At 41.1% G+C, this 21021-nt stretch overlaps 1 protein-coding gene across 2 annotated transcripts in view; it reads left to right on the forward strand.

Moving 5' to 3' along the window:
• Window positions 1-13850, forward strand: part of LRPPRC (leucine rich pentatricopeptide repeat containing) — a 97606-nt gene extending 83756 nt beyond the window's left edge. For both annotated transcript variants that reach the window (XM_064446100.1, XM_064446101.1), the window contains exons 35-38: window positions 7008-7082; window positions 8583-8667; window positions 12262-12404; window positions 13723-13850. In XM_064446100.1, the coding sequence (XP_064302170.1) occupies window positions 7008-7082; window positions 8583-8667; window positions 12262-12404; window positions 13723-13779 (360 nt within the window). In that variant the 3' untranslated portion in view covers window positions 13780-13850. The remainder of the gene's footprint in view (window positions 1-7007; window positions 7083-8582; window positions 8668-12261; window positions 12405-13722) is intronic.
• The last annotated feature ends 7171 nt before the right edge of the window (window positions 13851-21021 follow it).

Raw genomic sequence — 21021 nt, forward strand, 5'->3', positions numbered from 1 at the left:
GAGAGAGTTATCCAGTACCTGAAGAAATTAGTGACCTGAACAATGAGCAGTTATCCAAAGATCCAGATGAAGTCAAGTGCACATGGCCCATGTGGCGAAAGTTGGTACGGAGCACACTGGCATCATATGCAAACTCGTTGGCAATACTGACCTGGAAAGATGAAGAGGCACCAATGGTGGATGAAGTGGCTAGCCAACTCTGGAAATACAAAAGAAGTATCTCTTCCTCCCTCGTCTCAGCTGTGGAGAAACTGTCCTGGGAGGTCCAGCAACTCAAAGAGGATAGGTCCTGCTCCCCACCTGTACAGACCAGTATCTCAGCTATTAGGAGTCAGCATTCTTTTGCTCAAGAGAGAACATAGAGGGTACGCACCATGGGGTACCCTGTGGTTTCACCTGCATGACCATGGAGAGAATATGAGGAAGTGGGATGGAAAAATCTACCTCCACCCTAGAGGCACAGGTACATGAGTTGCAAGGAAAAACCATCACTCAAGAGGGTTCTTCCAGTAAAATTGCTGCTCCAGTTTCCAGTGGGCAGTTCCCCAGACCAGAGTGGAAAGGCTGATCTTACTCCTGGTTTTAATGAAGCAACTCTTGACTCATATTTACAAGAAGTGAGGAATGTACACTATGACCCAGGACTAGAGGGGCCCAATCTCCAGCCAGGTGGAAGAAGGGGACAACTGGGTTTACTGGACTGTGTGGATTTGAAGGCATGGCACATCAGATCCACAGGAGTGTAAGGCTTTACTGGACACTGGTGCAGAATTTACCCTAATGCCATCAAGCTATACAGGGGCAGAACCCACCTGTATTTCTGAAGTGACAGGGAGATCCCAACAGCTAACTATATTGGAGGCCAAAGTGAGCCTAATGGGAAACAATAAGGAAAAGCACCCCATTGTGACTGGCCCAGAGGCTCCATGCATCCTTGGCATAAACTACCTCAGGGGAGGGTATTTCAAGGACCCAAAAAGGTACAGGTGGGCTTTTGGTATAGCTGCCTTGGAGACAGAGGAAATAAACAGCTGTCTACCTTGCCTTGGCTCTCGGAGGGCCCTTCTGTTGTGGAGTTGCTGAGTGTTGAAGAGCAACAGATGCTAATCACTACCACAACGGTGCGCTGGTGGCGATATTGCACCAAACGAGACTCTCTGATTCCCATCCATGAGCTGATTCATCGACTGGAGAGCCAAGGAGTGATCAGTAAGACCTGCTCACCCTTTAACAGTCCCATATGGCCAGTGCGGAAGTCTAATGGAGAGGGGAGACTAGCAGTAGGCTGTCATGGCCTGAATGAAGCCACACTGCTGCTGAGTGCTGCCATGCCAGGCTTGCTAGAACCTCAATACAAATTGGAGTCAAAAGCAGCTAAATGGTATCGTACCATTGATATCGCTGATGTGTTCTTCTCGTTCTCTTTGGCAGTGGAGTGCAGGCCACAGTTTGCTTTCACTTGGAGGGGTGTCCCATACACTTGGAATTGACTGCCCCAGGGGTGGAACCACAGTCCTACCATTTGCCATGGACTGATGCAGACTGTAGTGGGACAAGGTGAGGTTCCAGAACATCTGCAGTACGTTGATGACATCATAGTGTGGGGCAATACAGCAGAAGTAATTTTTGAGAAAGGGAAGAAAATAGTCCAAATCCTTCTGAAAGCTGGTTTTGCCATAAAACAAAGTAAGGTGAAGGGACCTGCACAGGAGATCCAGTTTTTAGGAATAAAATGGCAAGATGGATGTCATCAAATCCCAATGAATGTGATCAACAAAATAACAGTTATGTCTCCTCCAACTAGTAAAATGGAAACAAAAGCTTTCTTGGGTCATATGGGTTTTTGGAGAATGCATATTACAAATTACAGTCTGATTGTAGGCCTTTTCCATCAAGTGACCCAGAAGAAAAATTTCAAATGAGGCCCTGAGCAATGACAAGCCTTTGAACAAATTAAACAGGAGATAGATCATGCAGTAGCCCTTGGGCCAGTCTGGGCAGGGCAAGATGTAAAAAATGTGCTCTACACCACAGCCAGGGAGAATGGTCTTAACTGGAGCCTTTGGCAGAAAGCACCAAGGAAGACTCGAGGCTGACCCCTAGGGTTTTGGAGTCAAGGATACAGAGGATCCAAGGCCCGCTATACTCCAGCTGAAAAAGAGATATTGGCAGCATGTGAGGGAACTTGAGCTGCTTTGGAAGTGGCTGGTACTGGAGCACATCTCCTCTTGGCACCCCGACTGCCAGTGTTGGGCTGGATGTTCAAATGGAGGGTCCCCTCTACACATCATGCAACTGATGCTACATGGAGTAAATGGGTCGCACTGATCACCCAAAAGGCTTGAATAGGAAACCCCTGTCTCCTAGGAATCATGGAAATGATCATAGACTGGCCCGAAGGCAAAGATCTTGGATTATCACCAGAGGAGGAGGTGGCATGTGCTGAAGAGGCCCCACTGTATAACAAACTGCCAGAAAATGATAGTTCACTGATGGATCCTGTTGTACTGTGGGAAAGCATCGGAGATGGAAGGCTGCTGTATGGAGTCCTATACGGCAAGTAGCAGAAACTGCTACAGGAGAAGGTGAATTGAGCCAGTTTGCAGACGTGAAGGCCATCCAGCTAGCTTTATACATTGCTGACCAAGAAGAGTGACCGGTGCTTTATCCTTATACTGATTCATGGATGGTGGCAAATGCCCTGTGGGGGTGGTCGCAGCAATGGAAGCAGAGCAGCTGGCGGTGCAGAGGCTAACCCAGCTGGGCTGCTGCATTGTGGCAAGATATTGCTGCCCGGGTAGAGAACCTGATTGTAAAAGTATGTCAGGTAGATGCTTACGTCCCCAAGAGTCGGGCCACTGAAGAACATCAAAACAACCAGCAGGTGGATCAGGCTACTGAGATTGAAGTGGCTCAGGTGGACCTGGACAGGCAACACAAGGGTGAATTATTTCTAGCTTGGTGGGCCCACAATGCCTCAGGCCATCAAGGAAAAGATGCAACATACAGATGGGCTCATGATGAAGGGGTGGACTTGACGATGAGCACTACTGCACAGGTTATCTGTGAATGTGAAACATGTGCTGCAATCAAGCAAGCCAAGCAGGTAAAGCCCCTCTGATATGGGGGACGATGGCGAAAATATAAATACAGGGGGGCCTGGCAGATTGTATCACATTCCCACAAACCTGCCAACACAAGCGCCATGTGCTTACAATGGTGGAAGCAACCACCAGATGGCTGGAAACATATCCCATCCCCCATGCCACTGCCTGGAACACTATTCCGGGCCTTGAAAAACAGGTCTTTGTGGGACCCCAGAGAGAATTGAGTCAGACAATGGACCTTATTTCTGAAACAACCTCATTGGACCAAAGAGTATGGCATTGAGTGAGTGTACCACATCCTCTGTCATGCACCAGCCTCCAGGAAAACCAAATGATACAATGGGCTGTTAAAGACTACCCTAAGAGCAATCAGTGGTGGGACATTTAAAAATTGGGATATATGTTTCTACAACTACCTGAAAGGAGGTTGTAGTGAGGTGGGTGTTGGTCTTTTCTCCCAAGTCACTAATGATAGCATGAGAGGAAATGGCCTCAAGCTGCATCAGGGGAGGTTTACATTGGCTGTTAGGAAAAAATTCTTTACTGAAGGAGTGGTCAGGCATTGGAAAGCTGCCCAGAGAGGTGGTGGGGTCACCATCCCTGGAGGTGTTCAAAAAACATGTAGATGTGGCACTTCAGGGCATGGGGGTGTTGGGTTCATGGTTGGACTTGATGATCTTAGAGGTCTTCTTTAACCTTAACAATTCTATGCTTCTGTGATTTACTCAAGACCAGTTGGTTAATCAACACTAGGGGATCTGCCAATTGACCTGGACCTGCCCAGTCAAAACTTTTACATACTGTAGAAGGGGATAAAGTCCCTGTTCTGCAAGTAAAAAAATACACTGGGGAAGACAGTCTGGGTTACTGTTGCCTCAGGCAAAGGAAAACCCATTGGTGGGATTGCATTTGCTCAAGGGCCTGGGTGCACTTGGTGGGTGATGCAAAAAGGGTGAGGAAGTCCGATGTGTACCTCCAAGGGGTTTTGATTTTGGGTGAAAATAGCCACTGAACTGAATTGTGTTATTTTAATTGCAGTATGATATTGTATGTCATCACTTCTGTGGTTGCTATATGTCATATCAACGGTATTACAGTAAGAATCACCCAGATTAATGAAAAATGAACTTTGATGAAATCAAGCTAAGTACAGTGGTGATGGAACCAGAATTGGCTTCTGCATGCAACAATCTAACACCGCACACCATCTCTCCTGCCTTGAAAGATTGTTATGACAGATGGAGCCCAAAGTCATGGACTAAATGAACTCAGCGGACATTTTAGAGGGATGGCCCATAGACCAAGGGAATGATATCTTTGCGTATATATCAAAAGACAGGGAAATTGGTGGTGATTAATTGGGATATACTGGAAAGGATAGGACCTGTGCATGACAAAAATGGTATAGAATAAGGGGTGGTTACTGTCCTGTTTTTGGCTGGGATAGAGTTAATTTTCTTCCTAGTAGCTGGTATAGTGCTATGTTCTGAATTTAAGATGAGAATAATGTTGATAACACACTGATGGTTTACTTGTTGCAAAGTAATGCTTACACTAGTCAATGACTTTTCCAGCTTCCCATGCTCTGCCAGGTGCACAAGAAGCTGGGAGGGAGCACAGCCAAGATAGCTGGTCTAAACTGGCCAAAGGGATATATTGACATCATGCTCAGTATATAAACTGGGGGGAGTTGGCCGGGGGGCAGTGATCACTGCTTGGGGACTGGCTGGTTGTCAGTCGGCGGGTGCATCACATGTTTTTCCTGGGTTTTGTTTCTCTCTCTCTCTTTTTTTTTTTCCCCTTTTCATTACAATTTATTAGTATTTTTATTTTATTTTATTTCAATCATTAAACTGTTCTTATCTCAACCCACAAGTTTTTCTTTTTTGCTCTTCAGATTCTCTCCCCATCCCACTGGGGAGGGTCAGGTGGGCGAGTGGCTGTGTGGTGCTTGGTCACTGACTGGGACTACCTCACAATCTAAATGAATTATTTTGCTTGTAAGAATCTGAAATATCAGTAGACATGTGGGGAATCCGTCATTTCAAAAATGCATCTAAGAGTCTGTTTAAAAGTTCAAGAAACAGCAACAGTCTTTTGTACTGTCTGGAGGGAGAATACTTTTACTGATAAAAGGCAAAAGTGGTTTGTTATTTCAGCATGAAAGGGGGCTGTGGAAGACATGAATCACAGAATGGTAGGGGTTGGAAGGCACCTCTGGAGATCACCTTGTCCAACCCCCCTGCTTGAGCCAGGGGCACCTAGAGCAGGGGGCACAGGAACGCGTCCAGGTGGGTTTTGAATGTCTCCAGGGAAGGAGACTCCACAACCTCCTTGGGCAGCCTGTTCCACTGCTCTGTCACCCTCACAGGAAAGTTTTTTCTCATATTCAGGGGGAACCTGCTGTGTTCCAACTTGTGCCCATTGTCCTTTGTCCTGTCATTGGGCACCACTGAAAAGAGTCCAGTCCTATCGTCCTGACACCCACCCTTTAGATATTTGTAGGTATTTATGAAAACCCCCCATAGTCTTCTCCAGACTGAACAAACCCAAGTGTCTCAGCCTTTTTTCATAAGGGAGATGCTCCAGCTCCCTGGTCATCTTGGTAACCCTCTGCTGGGCTTGCTCAAGCAGTTCTGTGTCCTTCTTAAACTGGGGGGCCCAAAACTGGACACAGTACTCCAAATGTGGTCTCACTAGGGCAGAGTAGAGGGGGAGAACATAACCTCTTTCGATCTGCTGGCCATATTCCTTTTAATGCAGCTAGGACTCCAACTAGACTGTCTCTTTCCTCTCAGACCATCCTTATTTCTTACACTGACAGTATAAGGTGAGAATGGCTAGAATCAGTAAATAAAATGTTGCAAGTTTTTCCCATTAATATTTCACCTCTGTTTATCACCATAAAGCTTTTTTTTGTGTGTTGGAACACTATGGGTTCATTTTTGTCTCAGCTTGCCTGTTGGAATGAGGCTTCACACCCTTTCACCTGGACCTTAAAGAACTTGTCAAACCATATTACACATAGAGTACATTCATAATGGCATAAACAAAAATTTATTGTTTGCATATGTCTAAAATACTGAGTATATTAAATTCATGGTATGTGTATTTTTATATGCACAAGATTATCTTACTGTGCATTTTGGTACTGATAAAAACTATCTTACAGCTGGTAAAAAGCAATGTGCATTGTAAGAATTTTAAGACTGACACCTTTGAGGAACATACACTAAAATATTGTCTTGTATATTTTATTTTGCCCTTGTTTCTAAAGTAAGATAGATTTTTGATTTATCTGGTCTGTCTCAAACTTTTTTAAGTTCAACTTCTCTCTCTCTCTCACTGTCTATTGCAGTGAAAGCCTTTTATAAAATAGAGAGATTGAAATCAGTCCTTTGTATGCATAAGTGTAGGTAATTATACTTTAAAGAGAACTTGCTTTGTACATTTTAATTTTTATAAAGAAACGAGCAGTTATCTCCCTGACACCTTATTAAATGTATAATTAACCTTATGATCCCTAGCTCACTTGTGAATGCTTGGCAGTATAATTGGAGAGGAATAGTGTTTCTCTTTTTCATTCTTTTGCAGTCCTAAACCTCATTTTTGTGGTATGTTGAAGTATTAGTTTAATTCTTTCCCCTTTTGTTTTAAACAAACTTTATACCTATCATTTTAAAAACAGTGTTTACCAAAACGGTGCCTGAAATGAACTTGTTTCCTGTGTTTGGTGGTGGGGCTTTTTTTTTTTTTCCAAAGTAATGGTCAATTATTTATCTTGTAACAGGTAATATATTAGCATATTGTTTTAAATCTCTGTAATCGGAAATTTTTGCCTTAGTAATTTTGATAATCACTAACCTACTCATGACTGCTGTATTATTTCTTTTTCTTTAGAGGTGTGGTGCATTAGTTGAGGAGAAGAGAACTTTATTGGGTTTTATGGCTAGATCAGCATCTAAACCTGGACAGGTATATTTTTTTCATGTATATCATTGTATATGTAGCAAAATACTATTTCATCAACCTTTGTTGAAGTGTTTTGGATCTTGATCTTCACAGTTGACAGCTTTATCAGGTTTCTTGGGGAGCGGGGAGGTTAATTTGCAAAGCTGGTTACGTTTGAAAGAACAGTTTACTTTATGGAGCATGATGGAAAGGAGGGTGTAGTTAATATTTTTCTATTGTTTCAGTAACTTCCTGCATTTTTAATGTTATACTTTATATCCTACAAACATTGCAATTGAAATATTTTACTGCACTGTCCAGTTCAGTATCACAACCTGAAAGTGTTTTTGTTGGCTACATTATATGAATACAAATGCAAGTTAAAACCTCAGTCTCTAATGCTAAAATGCCTCTATGATCAGATTAAGACATGTTTCTTACTATTTGTTATGGTGGTTTGGGCATGTATGTAGTTTGAGCATCTGTTTAGATTCCTGGCTTTGTGCTCATTCCTTGTAATTCAAAATGCTATCATTTACATGCCTGCTCTACTTCTGTCCCTCCCTCCTCATACGTCCCCCACAAAGTGAAGGGGTGGAACCCAAAACCCCCCAAAAACCAAAACAACCAACCACAAAAAGCCCCCCCCCCCCCCCAGCCAAAACAACACCCCACCCCCCACCAAAACCCAGCATTGAAAAAAAACAACCAAAAAATACCCAGAACACACACATACGCATGCAAAACACACTGATGTCTGTTTCATAGAGGAGCAGCATCAGGAGACAGTTAATATACAACCTAGAATAAATAATTTGTAAATGAGGGAAAATGCACATTTATTTTTTGTGGAAATTGTTGACATGATGATGAGAAATGATGATGATAGACACCATCTTTTGGTGTCTGTAGTAGAAATTTAAAAACTTTAATTTTTCTAGCTTTTCAAGCTGAAATTTCAGTAACACATAAAAGTTAGTAGTATGTGATAAAGATGTTAATATCTAGAAACTTTTTTTAATTCAAGACCTGAGAGGTTTTGCAACTGGAATCAGAGGTTGAGGGAGGGGGGTTCCAAATTTAAGCGCATTGGTTAGTGATCTGACTTCTTTTAGCGACTGATCATAGCTACCATTGACCTCTAGGTCACTGAAGGCTGCTGAGCCGTTTGCAATTTTTTTTTTTAAGTGGTTGAAGTCCTGACATGTTCTCATTAATACATTAATTGTTTCTTTCAAAAAAACCTGAGAAACTAATGTTTAGATTTCATGAGTATGGGTTTTAGTCCTGTATTTTGTTTGTTTTTATTTGTGCCTGATGTCTTTGACTATTTTTTATCTGCATATGAAATTCTGCGAAGGAAGTTACTATGTCTACTTGCAATTGCACAGTCCATTCCTTGTTATCAGTACAGTTCATATCACTTAAAAGATCTGAAATAATTTTTCTAACTTTGGCAATTGTATTTTGTTCTTTAAGATTTGAAGTTAATGCTCTTTTTTGTCTGTGCATTAAATTTCATAGGCAAAGAGGATTGAGACACTTCTAGAACTGATTCCTGAGCATCTTGATATGGAAATGGCATATTGTTACCTCATGAGATGTTATGGTAATTTATTCTCCTTGGAATAGTTTTTTAGTAAGAAGTTTGACACATTCAGAAAGGTCATGGAAACCCTTAGAAAGGGGAGTAGGGTCTACACTGTGTAACTTGCTTTACAGTTTGAGCCACAAAGAGGTGGGGGAGTTTGTATGGGGGTTTTGTTGAAGTCTGATGGGTCTATATACTATTCTAGCTATTAGGGTGGAAAAGCAACCAACTGACCCAAGCTTTGAATCCTTTACAAAAGGAGCTGTATGAGATTAAAGAATACTGCTACAACAGAGACTAAGCAGGGGCTTCGTGGAATAAAAAAAAAATCCACCTTTAACCCATGGAGAGAAATAGTGTAGAAACGAATGGCTTTTAAAATGAAGCTAGCTTTTTCCCCCGAAATACGTAATAAATATATTAGTTCCTTTTATGTGTTTCAAAACTATAAGTGATTAGTTCTATCAGTAACGTGCAAGGACAGTTTTGTTAGTAGTGTAGATTCTTTATACCTGTTTTAATTTAGCCAAAGATAATATTCCAGATGCCTTCATTTAGATTTGCTTAAATAGTTGTTTTGAAGTGCTAATCAGTTCTCTCTATAGTTGAAGTCAGAGAGGAACAGCTCTAAAAAATCAAGTTGCTCATTTAAATATGTTTATTTGGAACACTTGGAAAAACAGGACTTACAGCCCATATGGCAACATTCAGTTGGAAGCTTGTGTCTCTGTGCTGTAGTGTCCTTTGCCTTGTGTACTCTGCTAATGTCCTCCAGTTCTATTACAGGGAGTAAATACTCTTCACATGTGTATTGCAAGCAAAAAAGTTATAATGACAGAAGCCCTTGTGCTCCAGTCTGTCACAGAGGAGATATATAGGAGTAATTAAGTAAAACACCTCAAACACGAATCCAAGGGATGGTGTTAAAGGAATACAAACTTCACTGTATTTGAATTAACTTGTAGAAGTTCTCATGATGTAGTGTCTACCTTAAAAAAAAAAACCTCACTTGCTTCAAAACAGCAATCACTACCAAAATCGTTTAGCTCCATAGTTTCATTCACAGCAGGGTAAGTTTTCTAACATGTTTTCATAAAACAAAAAACCACCCTTTTGTCACCAGCACTGTACTTGCTGCTTTACACTATCATTAGCCCTTTACTGTTTTTACCTCAGTAAAAATTCCTTAAGTGAACTAATTAATTTTTTCAGTATCTTTTCCAACTACATCATAGTACAACAATTTCATAAAGAGATTGCAGACAATCAATCCCTTGCTCTAATATGCCTAAAACAGTGGTGAGACCATATTCAACTTGTGAAGCCATGGTGTATGTGAAGAGATGGTTGCTGTAGTTTCTTCAGGCAGAGACATAGCTGGCTCATAGCAAGTTCTAGAGGAGGCATTCGGTACCAGCGTGAAGAGTTTTAAAAGCTGTTCCCAGCTTATTCTGTACAAGCATCTCACCCGTATGAGACATTGATTCCACTCCTGTGTCAGGTAGAGGAGTGCACATCAGTTACTTGAATGGCTTTACCTGGGTGGGGCTGGATGAGTCATACTAGGATATCTTTGCATTTTCTATTGCATCTTGCTGTTTTAAGGAAGCAAGGTGTTGTCCTGCTCTTGGGAAATTCAGGGGCATTTACTATATTCTGTTGTCACCATGTATAAAATGTACAGACCTGTACACAAGAACAGCAATTTAGCTGCCTCTTCCCCATATCCTTTCTCTTCCATTTTTGATACTTTCTGCGGTGGTGTGTTAGTTTCATTTGGCTGTTAAAATGCTCATCAGCAAAATATTTACACAACTGAAATTTAGAAGGCTATGCTTAGGTTGTGTTGTAGCCAAGAGGGCTAGAAATAAGATATTTAAATTTTTTTTATTTTATTTTACAATTAGTAATCTTTAAAACATGATTTCTCATTTTTGGGCCAAGTCCAACCTTGTAGTATCATCATTTTCTAGCGAACAAATGAGTCTTCCGTCAGGCCCATTTTTATTTTTAACTGATTAGAAAGGGGAATCAAAGGTAACAGAGTGCTTATCATTACAATTGGTTCCTGTTGTTAGTTATCAAAACCAGATAACTGGTTGTGTATAGCAAAGATATAGTAAAATATAGGCACAGCTGAAAGAAGTCTGATCATGTATCAGACATCTATGACTGAACAAATAAAGGGACATTTATTCTTTTCCTTGTCCTGAGATACGATCCACTGCCAGGACTAGATTACTTTCATCTGGTGAGATGCATAATTCTTTGCTGTATACCCTCTAGAAAAAAAGAGAGATGTAAAATCACATTTGCATGGTCCATTAAACGCAGTCTAGCTATTAGCTCTTCATTTTTGTTTTCTATACAGTAAATACATCTATTTTAAAGAAATAAAAAGTTAACAATTTCTATTAGGCTTTCATTAAACCATCGCTTCATGCAGTTTCTTCAGTAGCCTCCCACATTCAAAAAGGAGCTCAGCCACTTGCCAGATGTGAGTGGGAAGATTTTTCTCATGAGAAAGGCACACAAGCTATCCATTTCTGCATAATTAAAGCTTTTTTTTTTTCTTTAAGAACCATTGCATTTGTAGCCCTATGGTTGTGAAGATGGTGTTTCCAAATGTGAACAAGAACCTCAGGCAGCTCCCGTACTGCAGGTGTTTGTGTTTTCCGAAGCAACAAAATGAATTTAGCTGGACATGAGGGTTTCCTTATTGTCCAGAAGGTGCTAGGAACTGTTGTACTGCTTCTAGGCCCGAGGACAACAGTGAAACTGTCAGAGGTCACCTTTAATTTCATCCTGATGCTTCTGAAGCAAATGTCTGAACAGCAGAAAAGTCTATGGTTAAGCATGAGTCAATGTAGAAGGATTTTCTCCTCTCCCACTTTAGAGGAAGAAGAAATATACTTCACTCTTCTACAGCTATAGTGAAGAGTGCTTTAAATAAATGTAGAAGGTATTAGTTAGAACCTATTGCAGGGGATGGTGCCTTTTATGGAATATCCAGCAAAATGTTACTAGGTGCCTAACAAACCATAACTGCTTATAGCCTTAGTGGGTCAGCAAAAATTTTCTCCAGCTCAATAGCATGAAGTGGGCTTTTCTGTGTGTTCTAAAATGAGTGTCTGACCTTTGTTTTCTTTCTTCCTTTAGGTTATAGTTTTCATGTAGCCAGCACCATAACAGTATTCCGCCCTTAAAGGAATTAAATTCTGTTCTAGAGTTCTCACATGCTCAGCTTGGGTGGCTTGTGCTTTTATTTTTTATCATTACCTTCAGAAAGGGGCATATGGCTCTGTATCTCACATCCTAGAGCAGTGTGTGCTCACTGTGCAGCTCCTACTCCTTTGTGGTTCCAGCACATTCTTGAAGGAACTGATCATCCAGCCTCAAATAAAAAGGAAAGCTAGAATGACTGCATATTCTGTTCTCTTATGCGAATTGCCAGTAGAGTATAAAGAATATCCAGAATATTTAGAATCTTGAATATTAAAATATATAGAATATGTTTTGGCAAGTACTAGGAATGTGTGACATCATGGTAACAGGTGAAAAGAGGAACACTTAACCACTGGTGGGGTTTTTGGTTTTTATATTTTTCCTCAGAATTGGATGGGGATGTTGCTTCTGTAAAGGCTGTGTATGAGAAAACAAAAGTGAAGAATATACAGCTGCACGAGCTATCTCTGAAATCTTTAGCAGCTTTTCTGAAGAAAGTAGGAGAGCCTGTCCCTTTCACTGAACCCCCTGTGAGTATTTCCTAATTAAGAAACAGATCTGCAGAATTGTGTGTGTTCAATGTTAATAAAACAAACTGCATGAATAATTACATAGGGATTAGACTTCTGCAGAGACTCCTCAAAGGGAGGTAATGTGTGAAGTACTGAGTGTTGTAGGAGCTATAGTAATCTTGCATTGGATTTGACTTGAGGAAATAAAACTTCTTGGGGCTTACGATATTTAAACTACCTGATCCTTATCAGGCACTCACCTACACGTGCACCTTTATCAAATGTCCTTGGGGCATTTATCTAAGCAGTTGAACTTTAGAAGGCTTATAGAATGTGTACTTCATTAACAATTAATGGGGTTCAGTTCTCATTAATTACCTGTTTTGTATCTAGTACCAGTTGCTGCTTTAGTAGGATGGAATTTTAGAACTGTAGGAATTATTTTTCTGCTGCAGCTCTGCTTCTAGCTGCCTTGCCAACAGATATATGCAACTGTGCAAATATATCTTATTTGAGGGTGACAAGTGGCATGACACTAAATCTGTCAAGACTGTAAATACCTTTCACATCATTCCTTTGACTAATAGTCTAGTAGTACCATTTTAGCGAAGTGGACTTTAAAGCCCTATTATATTTTCCCTTTCTAAGCAAGCTTTTTATAGCCATTTTCTAGCCACTTTTTATATTTTAAAATAAGTGGTTTTCTGTAGTTCTGTAAAGACCTGATTATATGCTGTTTCTCCATATTGCTTCATGATAAATGTGATTTTCTTTTCTCATTTTGCAAAGAATTGGGGAAAATTTTGCCATCAAGTGTTTGGTTTAGCCTTTTAACAGCTGTGGAGTTTTTTTTGCAAATAATTTATAATCTGAATTTTTATTTGGACTGTGTAAATGTAAAACCTAGAATGTCTGTTTCTTACATGTAGCTATTGGAAAATAAGAGTGGTTTTTTGAAGTCACTGAAATGATTCATTTTCTGATTTCCCTGTTCAATTTTTCTTTTAATGCAGCTTGGTCTTTAAAAGCGTCTCATAATTTTTTTTGACAGAATTGCAGATTGCAGTTAAAAAGTATTTTCATTTTAAAACTGAAATTGATTATATTATTGCATTTTGTAATAGAAGCTTCATTATGCATTTTTGGCAAGGTTTTCCTTTTCCTTTTATTCTCTCTCTCTGGTATTTCTCTTAATTATACAGACTTCAATACAGATCTAGTTTTGCATGACAGAGAATAATAGATTTTGCTTTTGTCAGGACATTAGACTTTGTTCAGAATGGGTAACTTTTCAGTTGAAACGATGTTGAACTTCTTTATTCCGCTCTATTTATAGGAGACATTCAAGTTCTATGTGGAAAAATGGAGGAAAAGAAGATTGGAAGCATCATGAACAGACAGTCTTTTATGCTTTAGTTGTTTATGAAATTATTAAATATTACATTCAATAAAAAAATTAAAAAATGTGGTGTTCTGTGTAATTTTTAATATAAATCTGTGTTTAAACAGCACTTTCCCTAGCTGTAATTGATAGACACATTAATGGATATGCTGTTAAAATTGCTAATGAAATATCAAGATGCAGCTTTCTGGGCTATTTCTGTTTTGATGTACAATCTGCTATAACCTGAACTGTATTTTGGCTCCTGTTGATTTACCAAATATGTATATCAAGAAAGTTGCTAGAGGGGTATGTAACTGTAAGTTAAGCAAATGGTGTTATCCGTTGTTGTTCTTTGCCTGATCAGTGTACTTTGGGGTGAAAGTAGAAGGGTAAAGAGCATCATCTTCAGGATTCATCTGTATCTGCACAGAAAATAAACACATCTTTTTTTAGATTTCTACTAGGTGTACTTCTCTTGTGTTAAGTATCTCGTTAGGGCATTAGATGTTATAGGTGAAGACAAAATACTTCCACCTTTTACACCAGCTTGTGTGTTGCAGTATTATACCATCTTTAATTCATTCTTATAACTGGCAGTCCAGCTAATTTTATGGATGCAAGAACTACATTTTTGTGAAAACGTGCCTTTTAAATAAAGCGGTGCCTGTTATTTGCCAGGGTAGCAGTTGTTTACTTGCTGGGAGACCAGTGGGCGTGCTTTATTGGTATAAATGTGGGGGTAAATCCACTCTGATATGAAGTATTGCGGTCTAGAGTTGAGGGATCATGAAAATAAGACACTGAAAAATTATGAAGATGAAAGAATACATAGAAAATACATTAATTGTCTCTGTGAATAGTGATGGAAACTCAGAAATGCACACCTTGGTATAACAAATGGAATGTGGTGCCTATACAGTACTTCAGACGGGTTTAAATGAGATGAAAGCTTGTTTCTGTGCATTAAGAACTTGGTTAGTTGGTCTTTAGATTTTCAGTTAGTTAGCCTTATCTTTCTTAGGTTTTTCCCACATAGGCCACACTGTGGTAATTAAAAATTCATATGCATACACGAGGTTTAGAAAAAAATTTTGGAAGTCTTGTACAGTAATCAGAATATGTCAAAGTTGGGAAGAAACTCGGACCTAATTTTTTTACAGCTAAATTTCCAATTCATTAGCTGGCAAGCATATTTATAAATACACAGAAAATTCTTGCTGTATGCCAAAAATGAGGCATAACTCTCCAGGGGCTGAGGCAAGCGGTAGGTTCTGTTTTCCAAACAACCTATGAATCCTAGCTGTGTCTGCTACATTGGTGGTGTAGTTTTACAACGACCTTCATTACTTGACCTTCATTACTTCATGAACATACCCCACCTAAGTGGCTCTAACCCTTGGGCACCCTTTGTTCCTGGGTTGTCAAGATAAGGCATTAACATTTGAAATTTCATTCATAGCCTAATGGTTGTGTGCCCTATGTGAAAGCAAGCCTAGGCAGTACTCAGTTTATTTCATTTCCCAAATGGAAGTGTTTCTGTTTTTTAAAGCTACAGCTACCTTACATGTGTTTCAGTGTAATGGCAGCGTAATTGAAGACTGTGTCAGCTAGTTGGCAACCCTTTCTCTAGTGCCCCAGCTCTTGTTTATAGGCGTCATCTCGTGAATCTCTCGGTTTTACAGTGGTAGCTGCGTTCCAGGAAGTCAAGTCACATCAGAGAATCACTGGAGGCAATGTCCCTGGATGCTTTTTGAGCTAAGTTAGCACATAGGATGAGGAAGAGAATGAATACTACTTGAAGCAAACACCAGGTCCTCGCAGAGGAAGTTAAAAGTAGATCTGTAGCTCTTAACCTTTTTGACAAGGACGTGGGATCTTATGTGGTCATGGACCAGGTGCAGTTGAATGTCAGGTGCTGCATCTGTCATTGGTCTGCGCTGTGATACTGGCAGGTTGTGTTTGCTGGCTGCTGCCTTCTGAGGCAGAAAAGCAGCAGACTACGCTGTGGCCAGCTGCTGCCTGTTGCTAGTGCCCATGCGTGAGGTCTCACTGTGCAGGATTCATACTAGTTAGCATCTACACGTTTTTCTTCTACATTGCTTAACTCAAATACTAACTGAATAGTGCCCTGTGGTGTTATAGCTGCAGTTATGGAAATGAAAAGTAGATTTAATAGCCTGTAACTGAAGTATATGAATTAAATTTTTTTCAGCTTTGAAACTGCATTTTGAGTGACCTCATGGAAGGCTGTGGGCTGAAAGAGCCAGCTGTTGAGCTGATCCAACATCAGTGAGGTGCTGGAGGAGCGTGAGGCCACGCAGTGCCACGGTCTCGTGGCAGCAGCAGTAGAGTCCCAGGTGGGGGTGCATGCTGACTCGGGTGGGGGTGCAGCGTGACCCAGGGGCTCACGCCACGATAGCCCAGGCCCGTGGAGCCTTGTGGCAGAGACAGGAAAGCAGAGATGATTCAAAGGATAAGGAAAGGCTGCCGCTGCATGATAATATTTCTGATTTTCTGTTCCAGTGAATGTATTGTGTACAATTAAGGAACGATTATACAGAGGAGTGCAGTCGCTGCTGTCTTTGAAATGTGGGATAGTGAGGGATTTGTGCCACTCCAGGACACAATCGTCTCGGACTGCAACAAGGTTATATGGGGAAGGTTTTGCAGAATTGGCATTTGTGCTGACTGCTCTGGGATACACTTGAAATGATAGCGTTTCTTGTGCATCGGCGTGCTGAGGCTCAGCCATTTCAAGCATGAAGAAAAATACAGTTTAGAAGGTTAGTGTTTCTTCACCGAATAAGCAGGCATTTTCATTATTTATTTCTTAATGTTCAAAGAAAGAAACCCATAAGGTGACAAAATGCAGAGTGGCAGTCTTGCAAACTTGTCATGGTGATTCATTAGTCCAGATACCAAATGTACTCTGTCATACTGACCATAGCACTTACCCATTTAAAGCAGAAAAGAGCTGTTTGCCACTGGCTAGTGGATAACTGGGATTGTGCAAGATCCAGACCAGGTGCATTGTCTGTGAGATCAGCGCTTTTCTAGAGGCCTCCGTGGGAAGCTGAGAGTGTGCTGACATGAAATGACCTGACACATTACTGTTAAAAGCAAATTGTGTGAGTGTGTATGTGTTTGCATAATAGTGTGTCTTGCTTGGGCTTGAGAGGACTGGAAAAAGCCCTCTGCTTGAGCTGAGGTGACTTAATCTCACTCTGTGCCCTGTGTCACATTATGGACTGGCCTCCTTCCCCCATTCTCCTTGAGGCAGGAGCAGGAGGAGGGTGCTCTTTGGTTTTTGAGCTCAGTATGGTAAAAGTTTCCTTGTTAACTACCCATATAGTCATTTTGCAACGTGATAATTACATGCTGTAGTTCTATCCTTATCTACTAAAACAGTTTGTTCAACTCATTGTCTCCTGGGACCCTTTTCTATAGCAAGAAATGTCATGTGGTAGGTTAGTAGCTGTCTTCAGGCTTCCTTAATACATACCCACTGTTGAAAATGGAGTAGCTGAACCGATCGTGTCTTTGGCAGTGGCAGCTCAGGAGGTTTTTATAGATTGAATGCCTGAGTCAGCAGGATTCCAGCTGGGGTTTATAGTAACAAGGGAGGAGCATAACAGTGAAGATAGGATCACAAGTGCACATATTGACAGAGAAATAGACTGGAAGCATGTTCACCAGAGTACTAGCTTATTTATTGCTTTTCTCAAAGGTGTGATGCTTCCGGACTCTCCAGAAGCACAGCAGAGGAGGAAGTGACAGAATTGGTGGATGTGGCCAGGTGGTTTTTGCTGTTCAATGTGAGAAATCTGTCAGCATCTAGAAGGAATGTCCAGTTTCCTGCACCAGTATATTGTTGCTGTAAAGATGAAAAAAGTGAGCATGTAAGAAAAAGCTGAGACTGTTGCTGAATTAAGCCAGTTTTAGCAAAGATTTCTCTGCATTTCTTAAAATTATTCTCAAATTTCTGTATAAAGTAAACTGCAAAAAGATATTTCCTTTCCAGAATGGCTGCAGCCTCCAGTGGTTTGCCAGTACTTCTGTGAATCATTAATCAGAGGAAACCCAATACCCGTTTAAGTTAGTGGCTCCAGCAGAGACCATGATGCAATCCAAGGGCATCTTTCCGAGTATGTGTGTGCAGATCCTCAGCTACAGGAGCAAAGTTCCTGGTTTCCCACTAGGCATGGAAATAAGAGCAGATATGGAAGTTTGAGTTTTTTCTACTCTTTCCTGTAATTAAGAAAATGAGATAATAGAAACTGTCTTGTGCAGTGCCTGCTATAGACGGGGGTTCCACATTGATCTACTTTTAGATAAGACTATTCATGCAAGGTTTCTCTCTGATACTCTTAAACCTCTACCTTACAATTGGCTTCACAATTTCTGATGTGATTGCCCTTGTAACACCGTGATAAAGCAGTGGTATCTATAGAATTGCCATTGTCTGCAGCGATAGCTCCAAACCTCTTTGTAGTTCTGTGTTTCTCGAGGTTATTTCACTCAGCTGTAAGTGCCAATGAACTCAAGGTTCAGAAAGCAACGAACCTCAGTGTCTCACAGTGAAGGAATGGGTCTTGAAAACCAGCAGCAAATTTAATTCTTGGTTTTGCAAGCAGTTTGCATCTGCTGTTCTTCAGAGTCTGCGAGACTAGGACAAATCTGAGAAGTAGAGTTATGGGAAGAGATAGCAGAGACCAGTCTTCAGGAGTGGACAGGAGGGTGGACTTCTAGGCAGAAAACAGTTTGGGCTGGAGGGAAAGCAGGGGTGTGTGGACAGCACGAGGCTGTCAAAGAAGGCTCTGAAAGGCCATTTTGCTGGGTGCTGACTTTTTATTTGTGGGAGAGGGACTGTGAAGAGTGGTTGTCAAAATAGAGGATCACCACAGTGGAACTCTGAAGGGATTGGAAGTACTGGGAAAATATCTAGGTAGGAAGGGTGAGAGCTGGTATTGTGGGTGGCAGTAAGAAGACAAAGCTAGCAGCTTCGGTGGGATGCCTTGGGTCTGCCCAGATTGGGAATGAATGACTGTGAGGGGAAGGAGCAGCCTTCAGCTATCTGGCAGTTGGCACCAACCTGTGGATCTTCGCCTTTCTCATGGTTCCCACTGTCTCCTCCTCAACAACTTATTGAGATTCACTGGAGAAGAAAGCAGTGGCAGCAGGAAGGACTGATCAGGGTGAGTTGGCTGCTAAGCCCAACTCAGAGAAGGAAGAGGCTGTGAAGGACTGATCAGAGCTGCTGAGCCAAGCCTGGTCCTCTCGTGCCTTTCTGCCGTGGGGAGTCATGATGATACTAGTCCTGCAATTACAGCTGGGTAACTGAAGAAACAGGAGCATGATAATGTGCCAAATATCCCAAAGGAAGTTTGTTCCAGCAGCAGCCTCTTAAACTTCACGCTTCACAAATTTGAAAGCAGCTGTAGGAGCAAGTGTGTTACCAGTGTAATTTATGGTGGTTCTAAAGATGAATCTGAATATGGGAGCGTGCTTAGCATTGGGGCTGTTACGATTTCTTCGCATGTTCTGATATGGAAGTTGCAGCCTGAGGTGAGGCTCCAACCAAAGCAACAGTGTTAGGTTGCTGAGCCCACTACCTAGCCATACTCTGGAAGGCTTTCTGCCTAAACCAAAAATAAATCAAGCCGTTGTCCTTGCTACTTGCAGAGTTCCCTGGGATTTCCCTCTGATTAGTGTAGCTAGTAGTTTGAACAGATCAGGTGTGAAGGTTAGCTCAGCTGTAAATCTTGATCATCTCTAGCAATTGTCTATTTTTAGGGCCCTCAGAACATTTGTAAATAAAATTGCACTCTAAAAATTGGAAATATGGTAGAAGTGTGTGCACATTGGAAAACCCATCAGGAGCCGTATATCCATAGACTTTGCTTAAACAAGGTTTTTGCTTTCCTTCATGATTTTGTTGACTCGGCCAACACCAATGGACACTTTCCAACACTAATGTACAAAGTGAGAGAACTAGTAATAGTGCGTGTCACACCTGGTTAACTCTTCAGCATTCCAGGGAGGAGGAAAAAACCCTCATCAAGTGCAATAGCTGACAATAAATAAATATATATATGATGTTAAATTATTATTTTTTTTTAAATCCTTTAGTTTTCCATCTTTTTTATAGTTTTATTGACAGCCATGTTTTTCATCATCTATAATACACATAAAATATTGTGCTCCAATTGTTTTTATGCCCAGGAATACAATTTCTGCATTTGAGTGTCTTTCTCACTGACATCAATAACGTTATAAATTTGTCTAAATTCAGCAAGTAAAAACAAGGTTGAAAACTATGTTTTATACCACTATCTGCAGGGGGCATGAAATTACGGTAATTTGTGGCTTTACTATTGTCAGTCATGTACAAGAGGTTTTTTTCAAGTGGAAATTTATCATGCGCCTCGCACTGAATGTGCTACAAAGCCGCAAGGCGTTTTTCTAATACAAAAGCACTGAGAAATTCCCTATGAAGTCTATAAAGCTAAATATTCATCTGCCTTCCTTTTGTCTTGCTTTTAGAAGGGACAAACCCGAAGCAAGCGTGTCCAAAGCGTTTGACGGCATTGAGCACCACTCTCATCGGACAGCACACTTTTCTAGGTAGCAATAATACTTGGACAAAATGCTTTTTTACATGATTGCTAGCAGGAGTTGCGGGTATGGGGCGGGAAGGCAGGAAAGCAGGTACAGCACGTGGTGCGACTGGCCGGAGCTGCTGCGCACGCAGTTAGTGCAGGAGTGATGGGAGGGTGCCGGCTTCTTGACTGTTCTCGCTGGCCTGAAATCCCCCTGCAGCTCCTTGGGGGTGGTGACTCGTGCCTGTGTTGCTAGGAATTACAAGCCAAAAAGTTTAAGTGATTGTATTAAAGGAATGCTAAAAGAGCAAAGAGTTGTTGCCGCTCTGCCTTTCTCAGCAGAGGTCAGTCTCTTGGGGTGATGGCTGCTACAGGTTTGACCTCTGACTTGCCCACCTGGAAATGTAACAGCTTCCCTGTGAGAGGTAATGCCCTGCAGCTGGAGGCAGCTAATTAGGGCAGCGTGTGTCCTCTTTTTCAAAGTTTTCAGGTTTTGCTGCCGGGTTGGGACTCCATGTTTTGGCTTTGTGCCTTTCTACAGCTAGTTGGAGCACTGCCCCAAGGTGATTAGCTATTTTTAACTAAGAGTAGTAGAAAGTTTGGGTGTTTGTTGAAAAGCGATCATTAAGGTAATACTTGTTTCTCTGAGGGC

This window comes from Phalacrocorax carbo, chromosome 3, assembly GCF_963921805.1.
Source record: "Phalacrocorax carbo chromosome 3, bPhaCar2.1, whole genome shotgun sequence".
Lineage (NCBI taxonomy): Eukaryota > Metazoa > Chordata > Aves > Suliformes > Phalacrocoracidae > Phalacrocorax > Phalacrocorax carbo.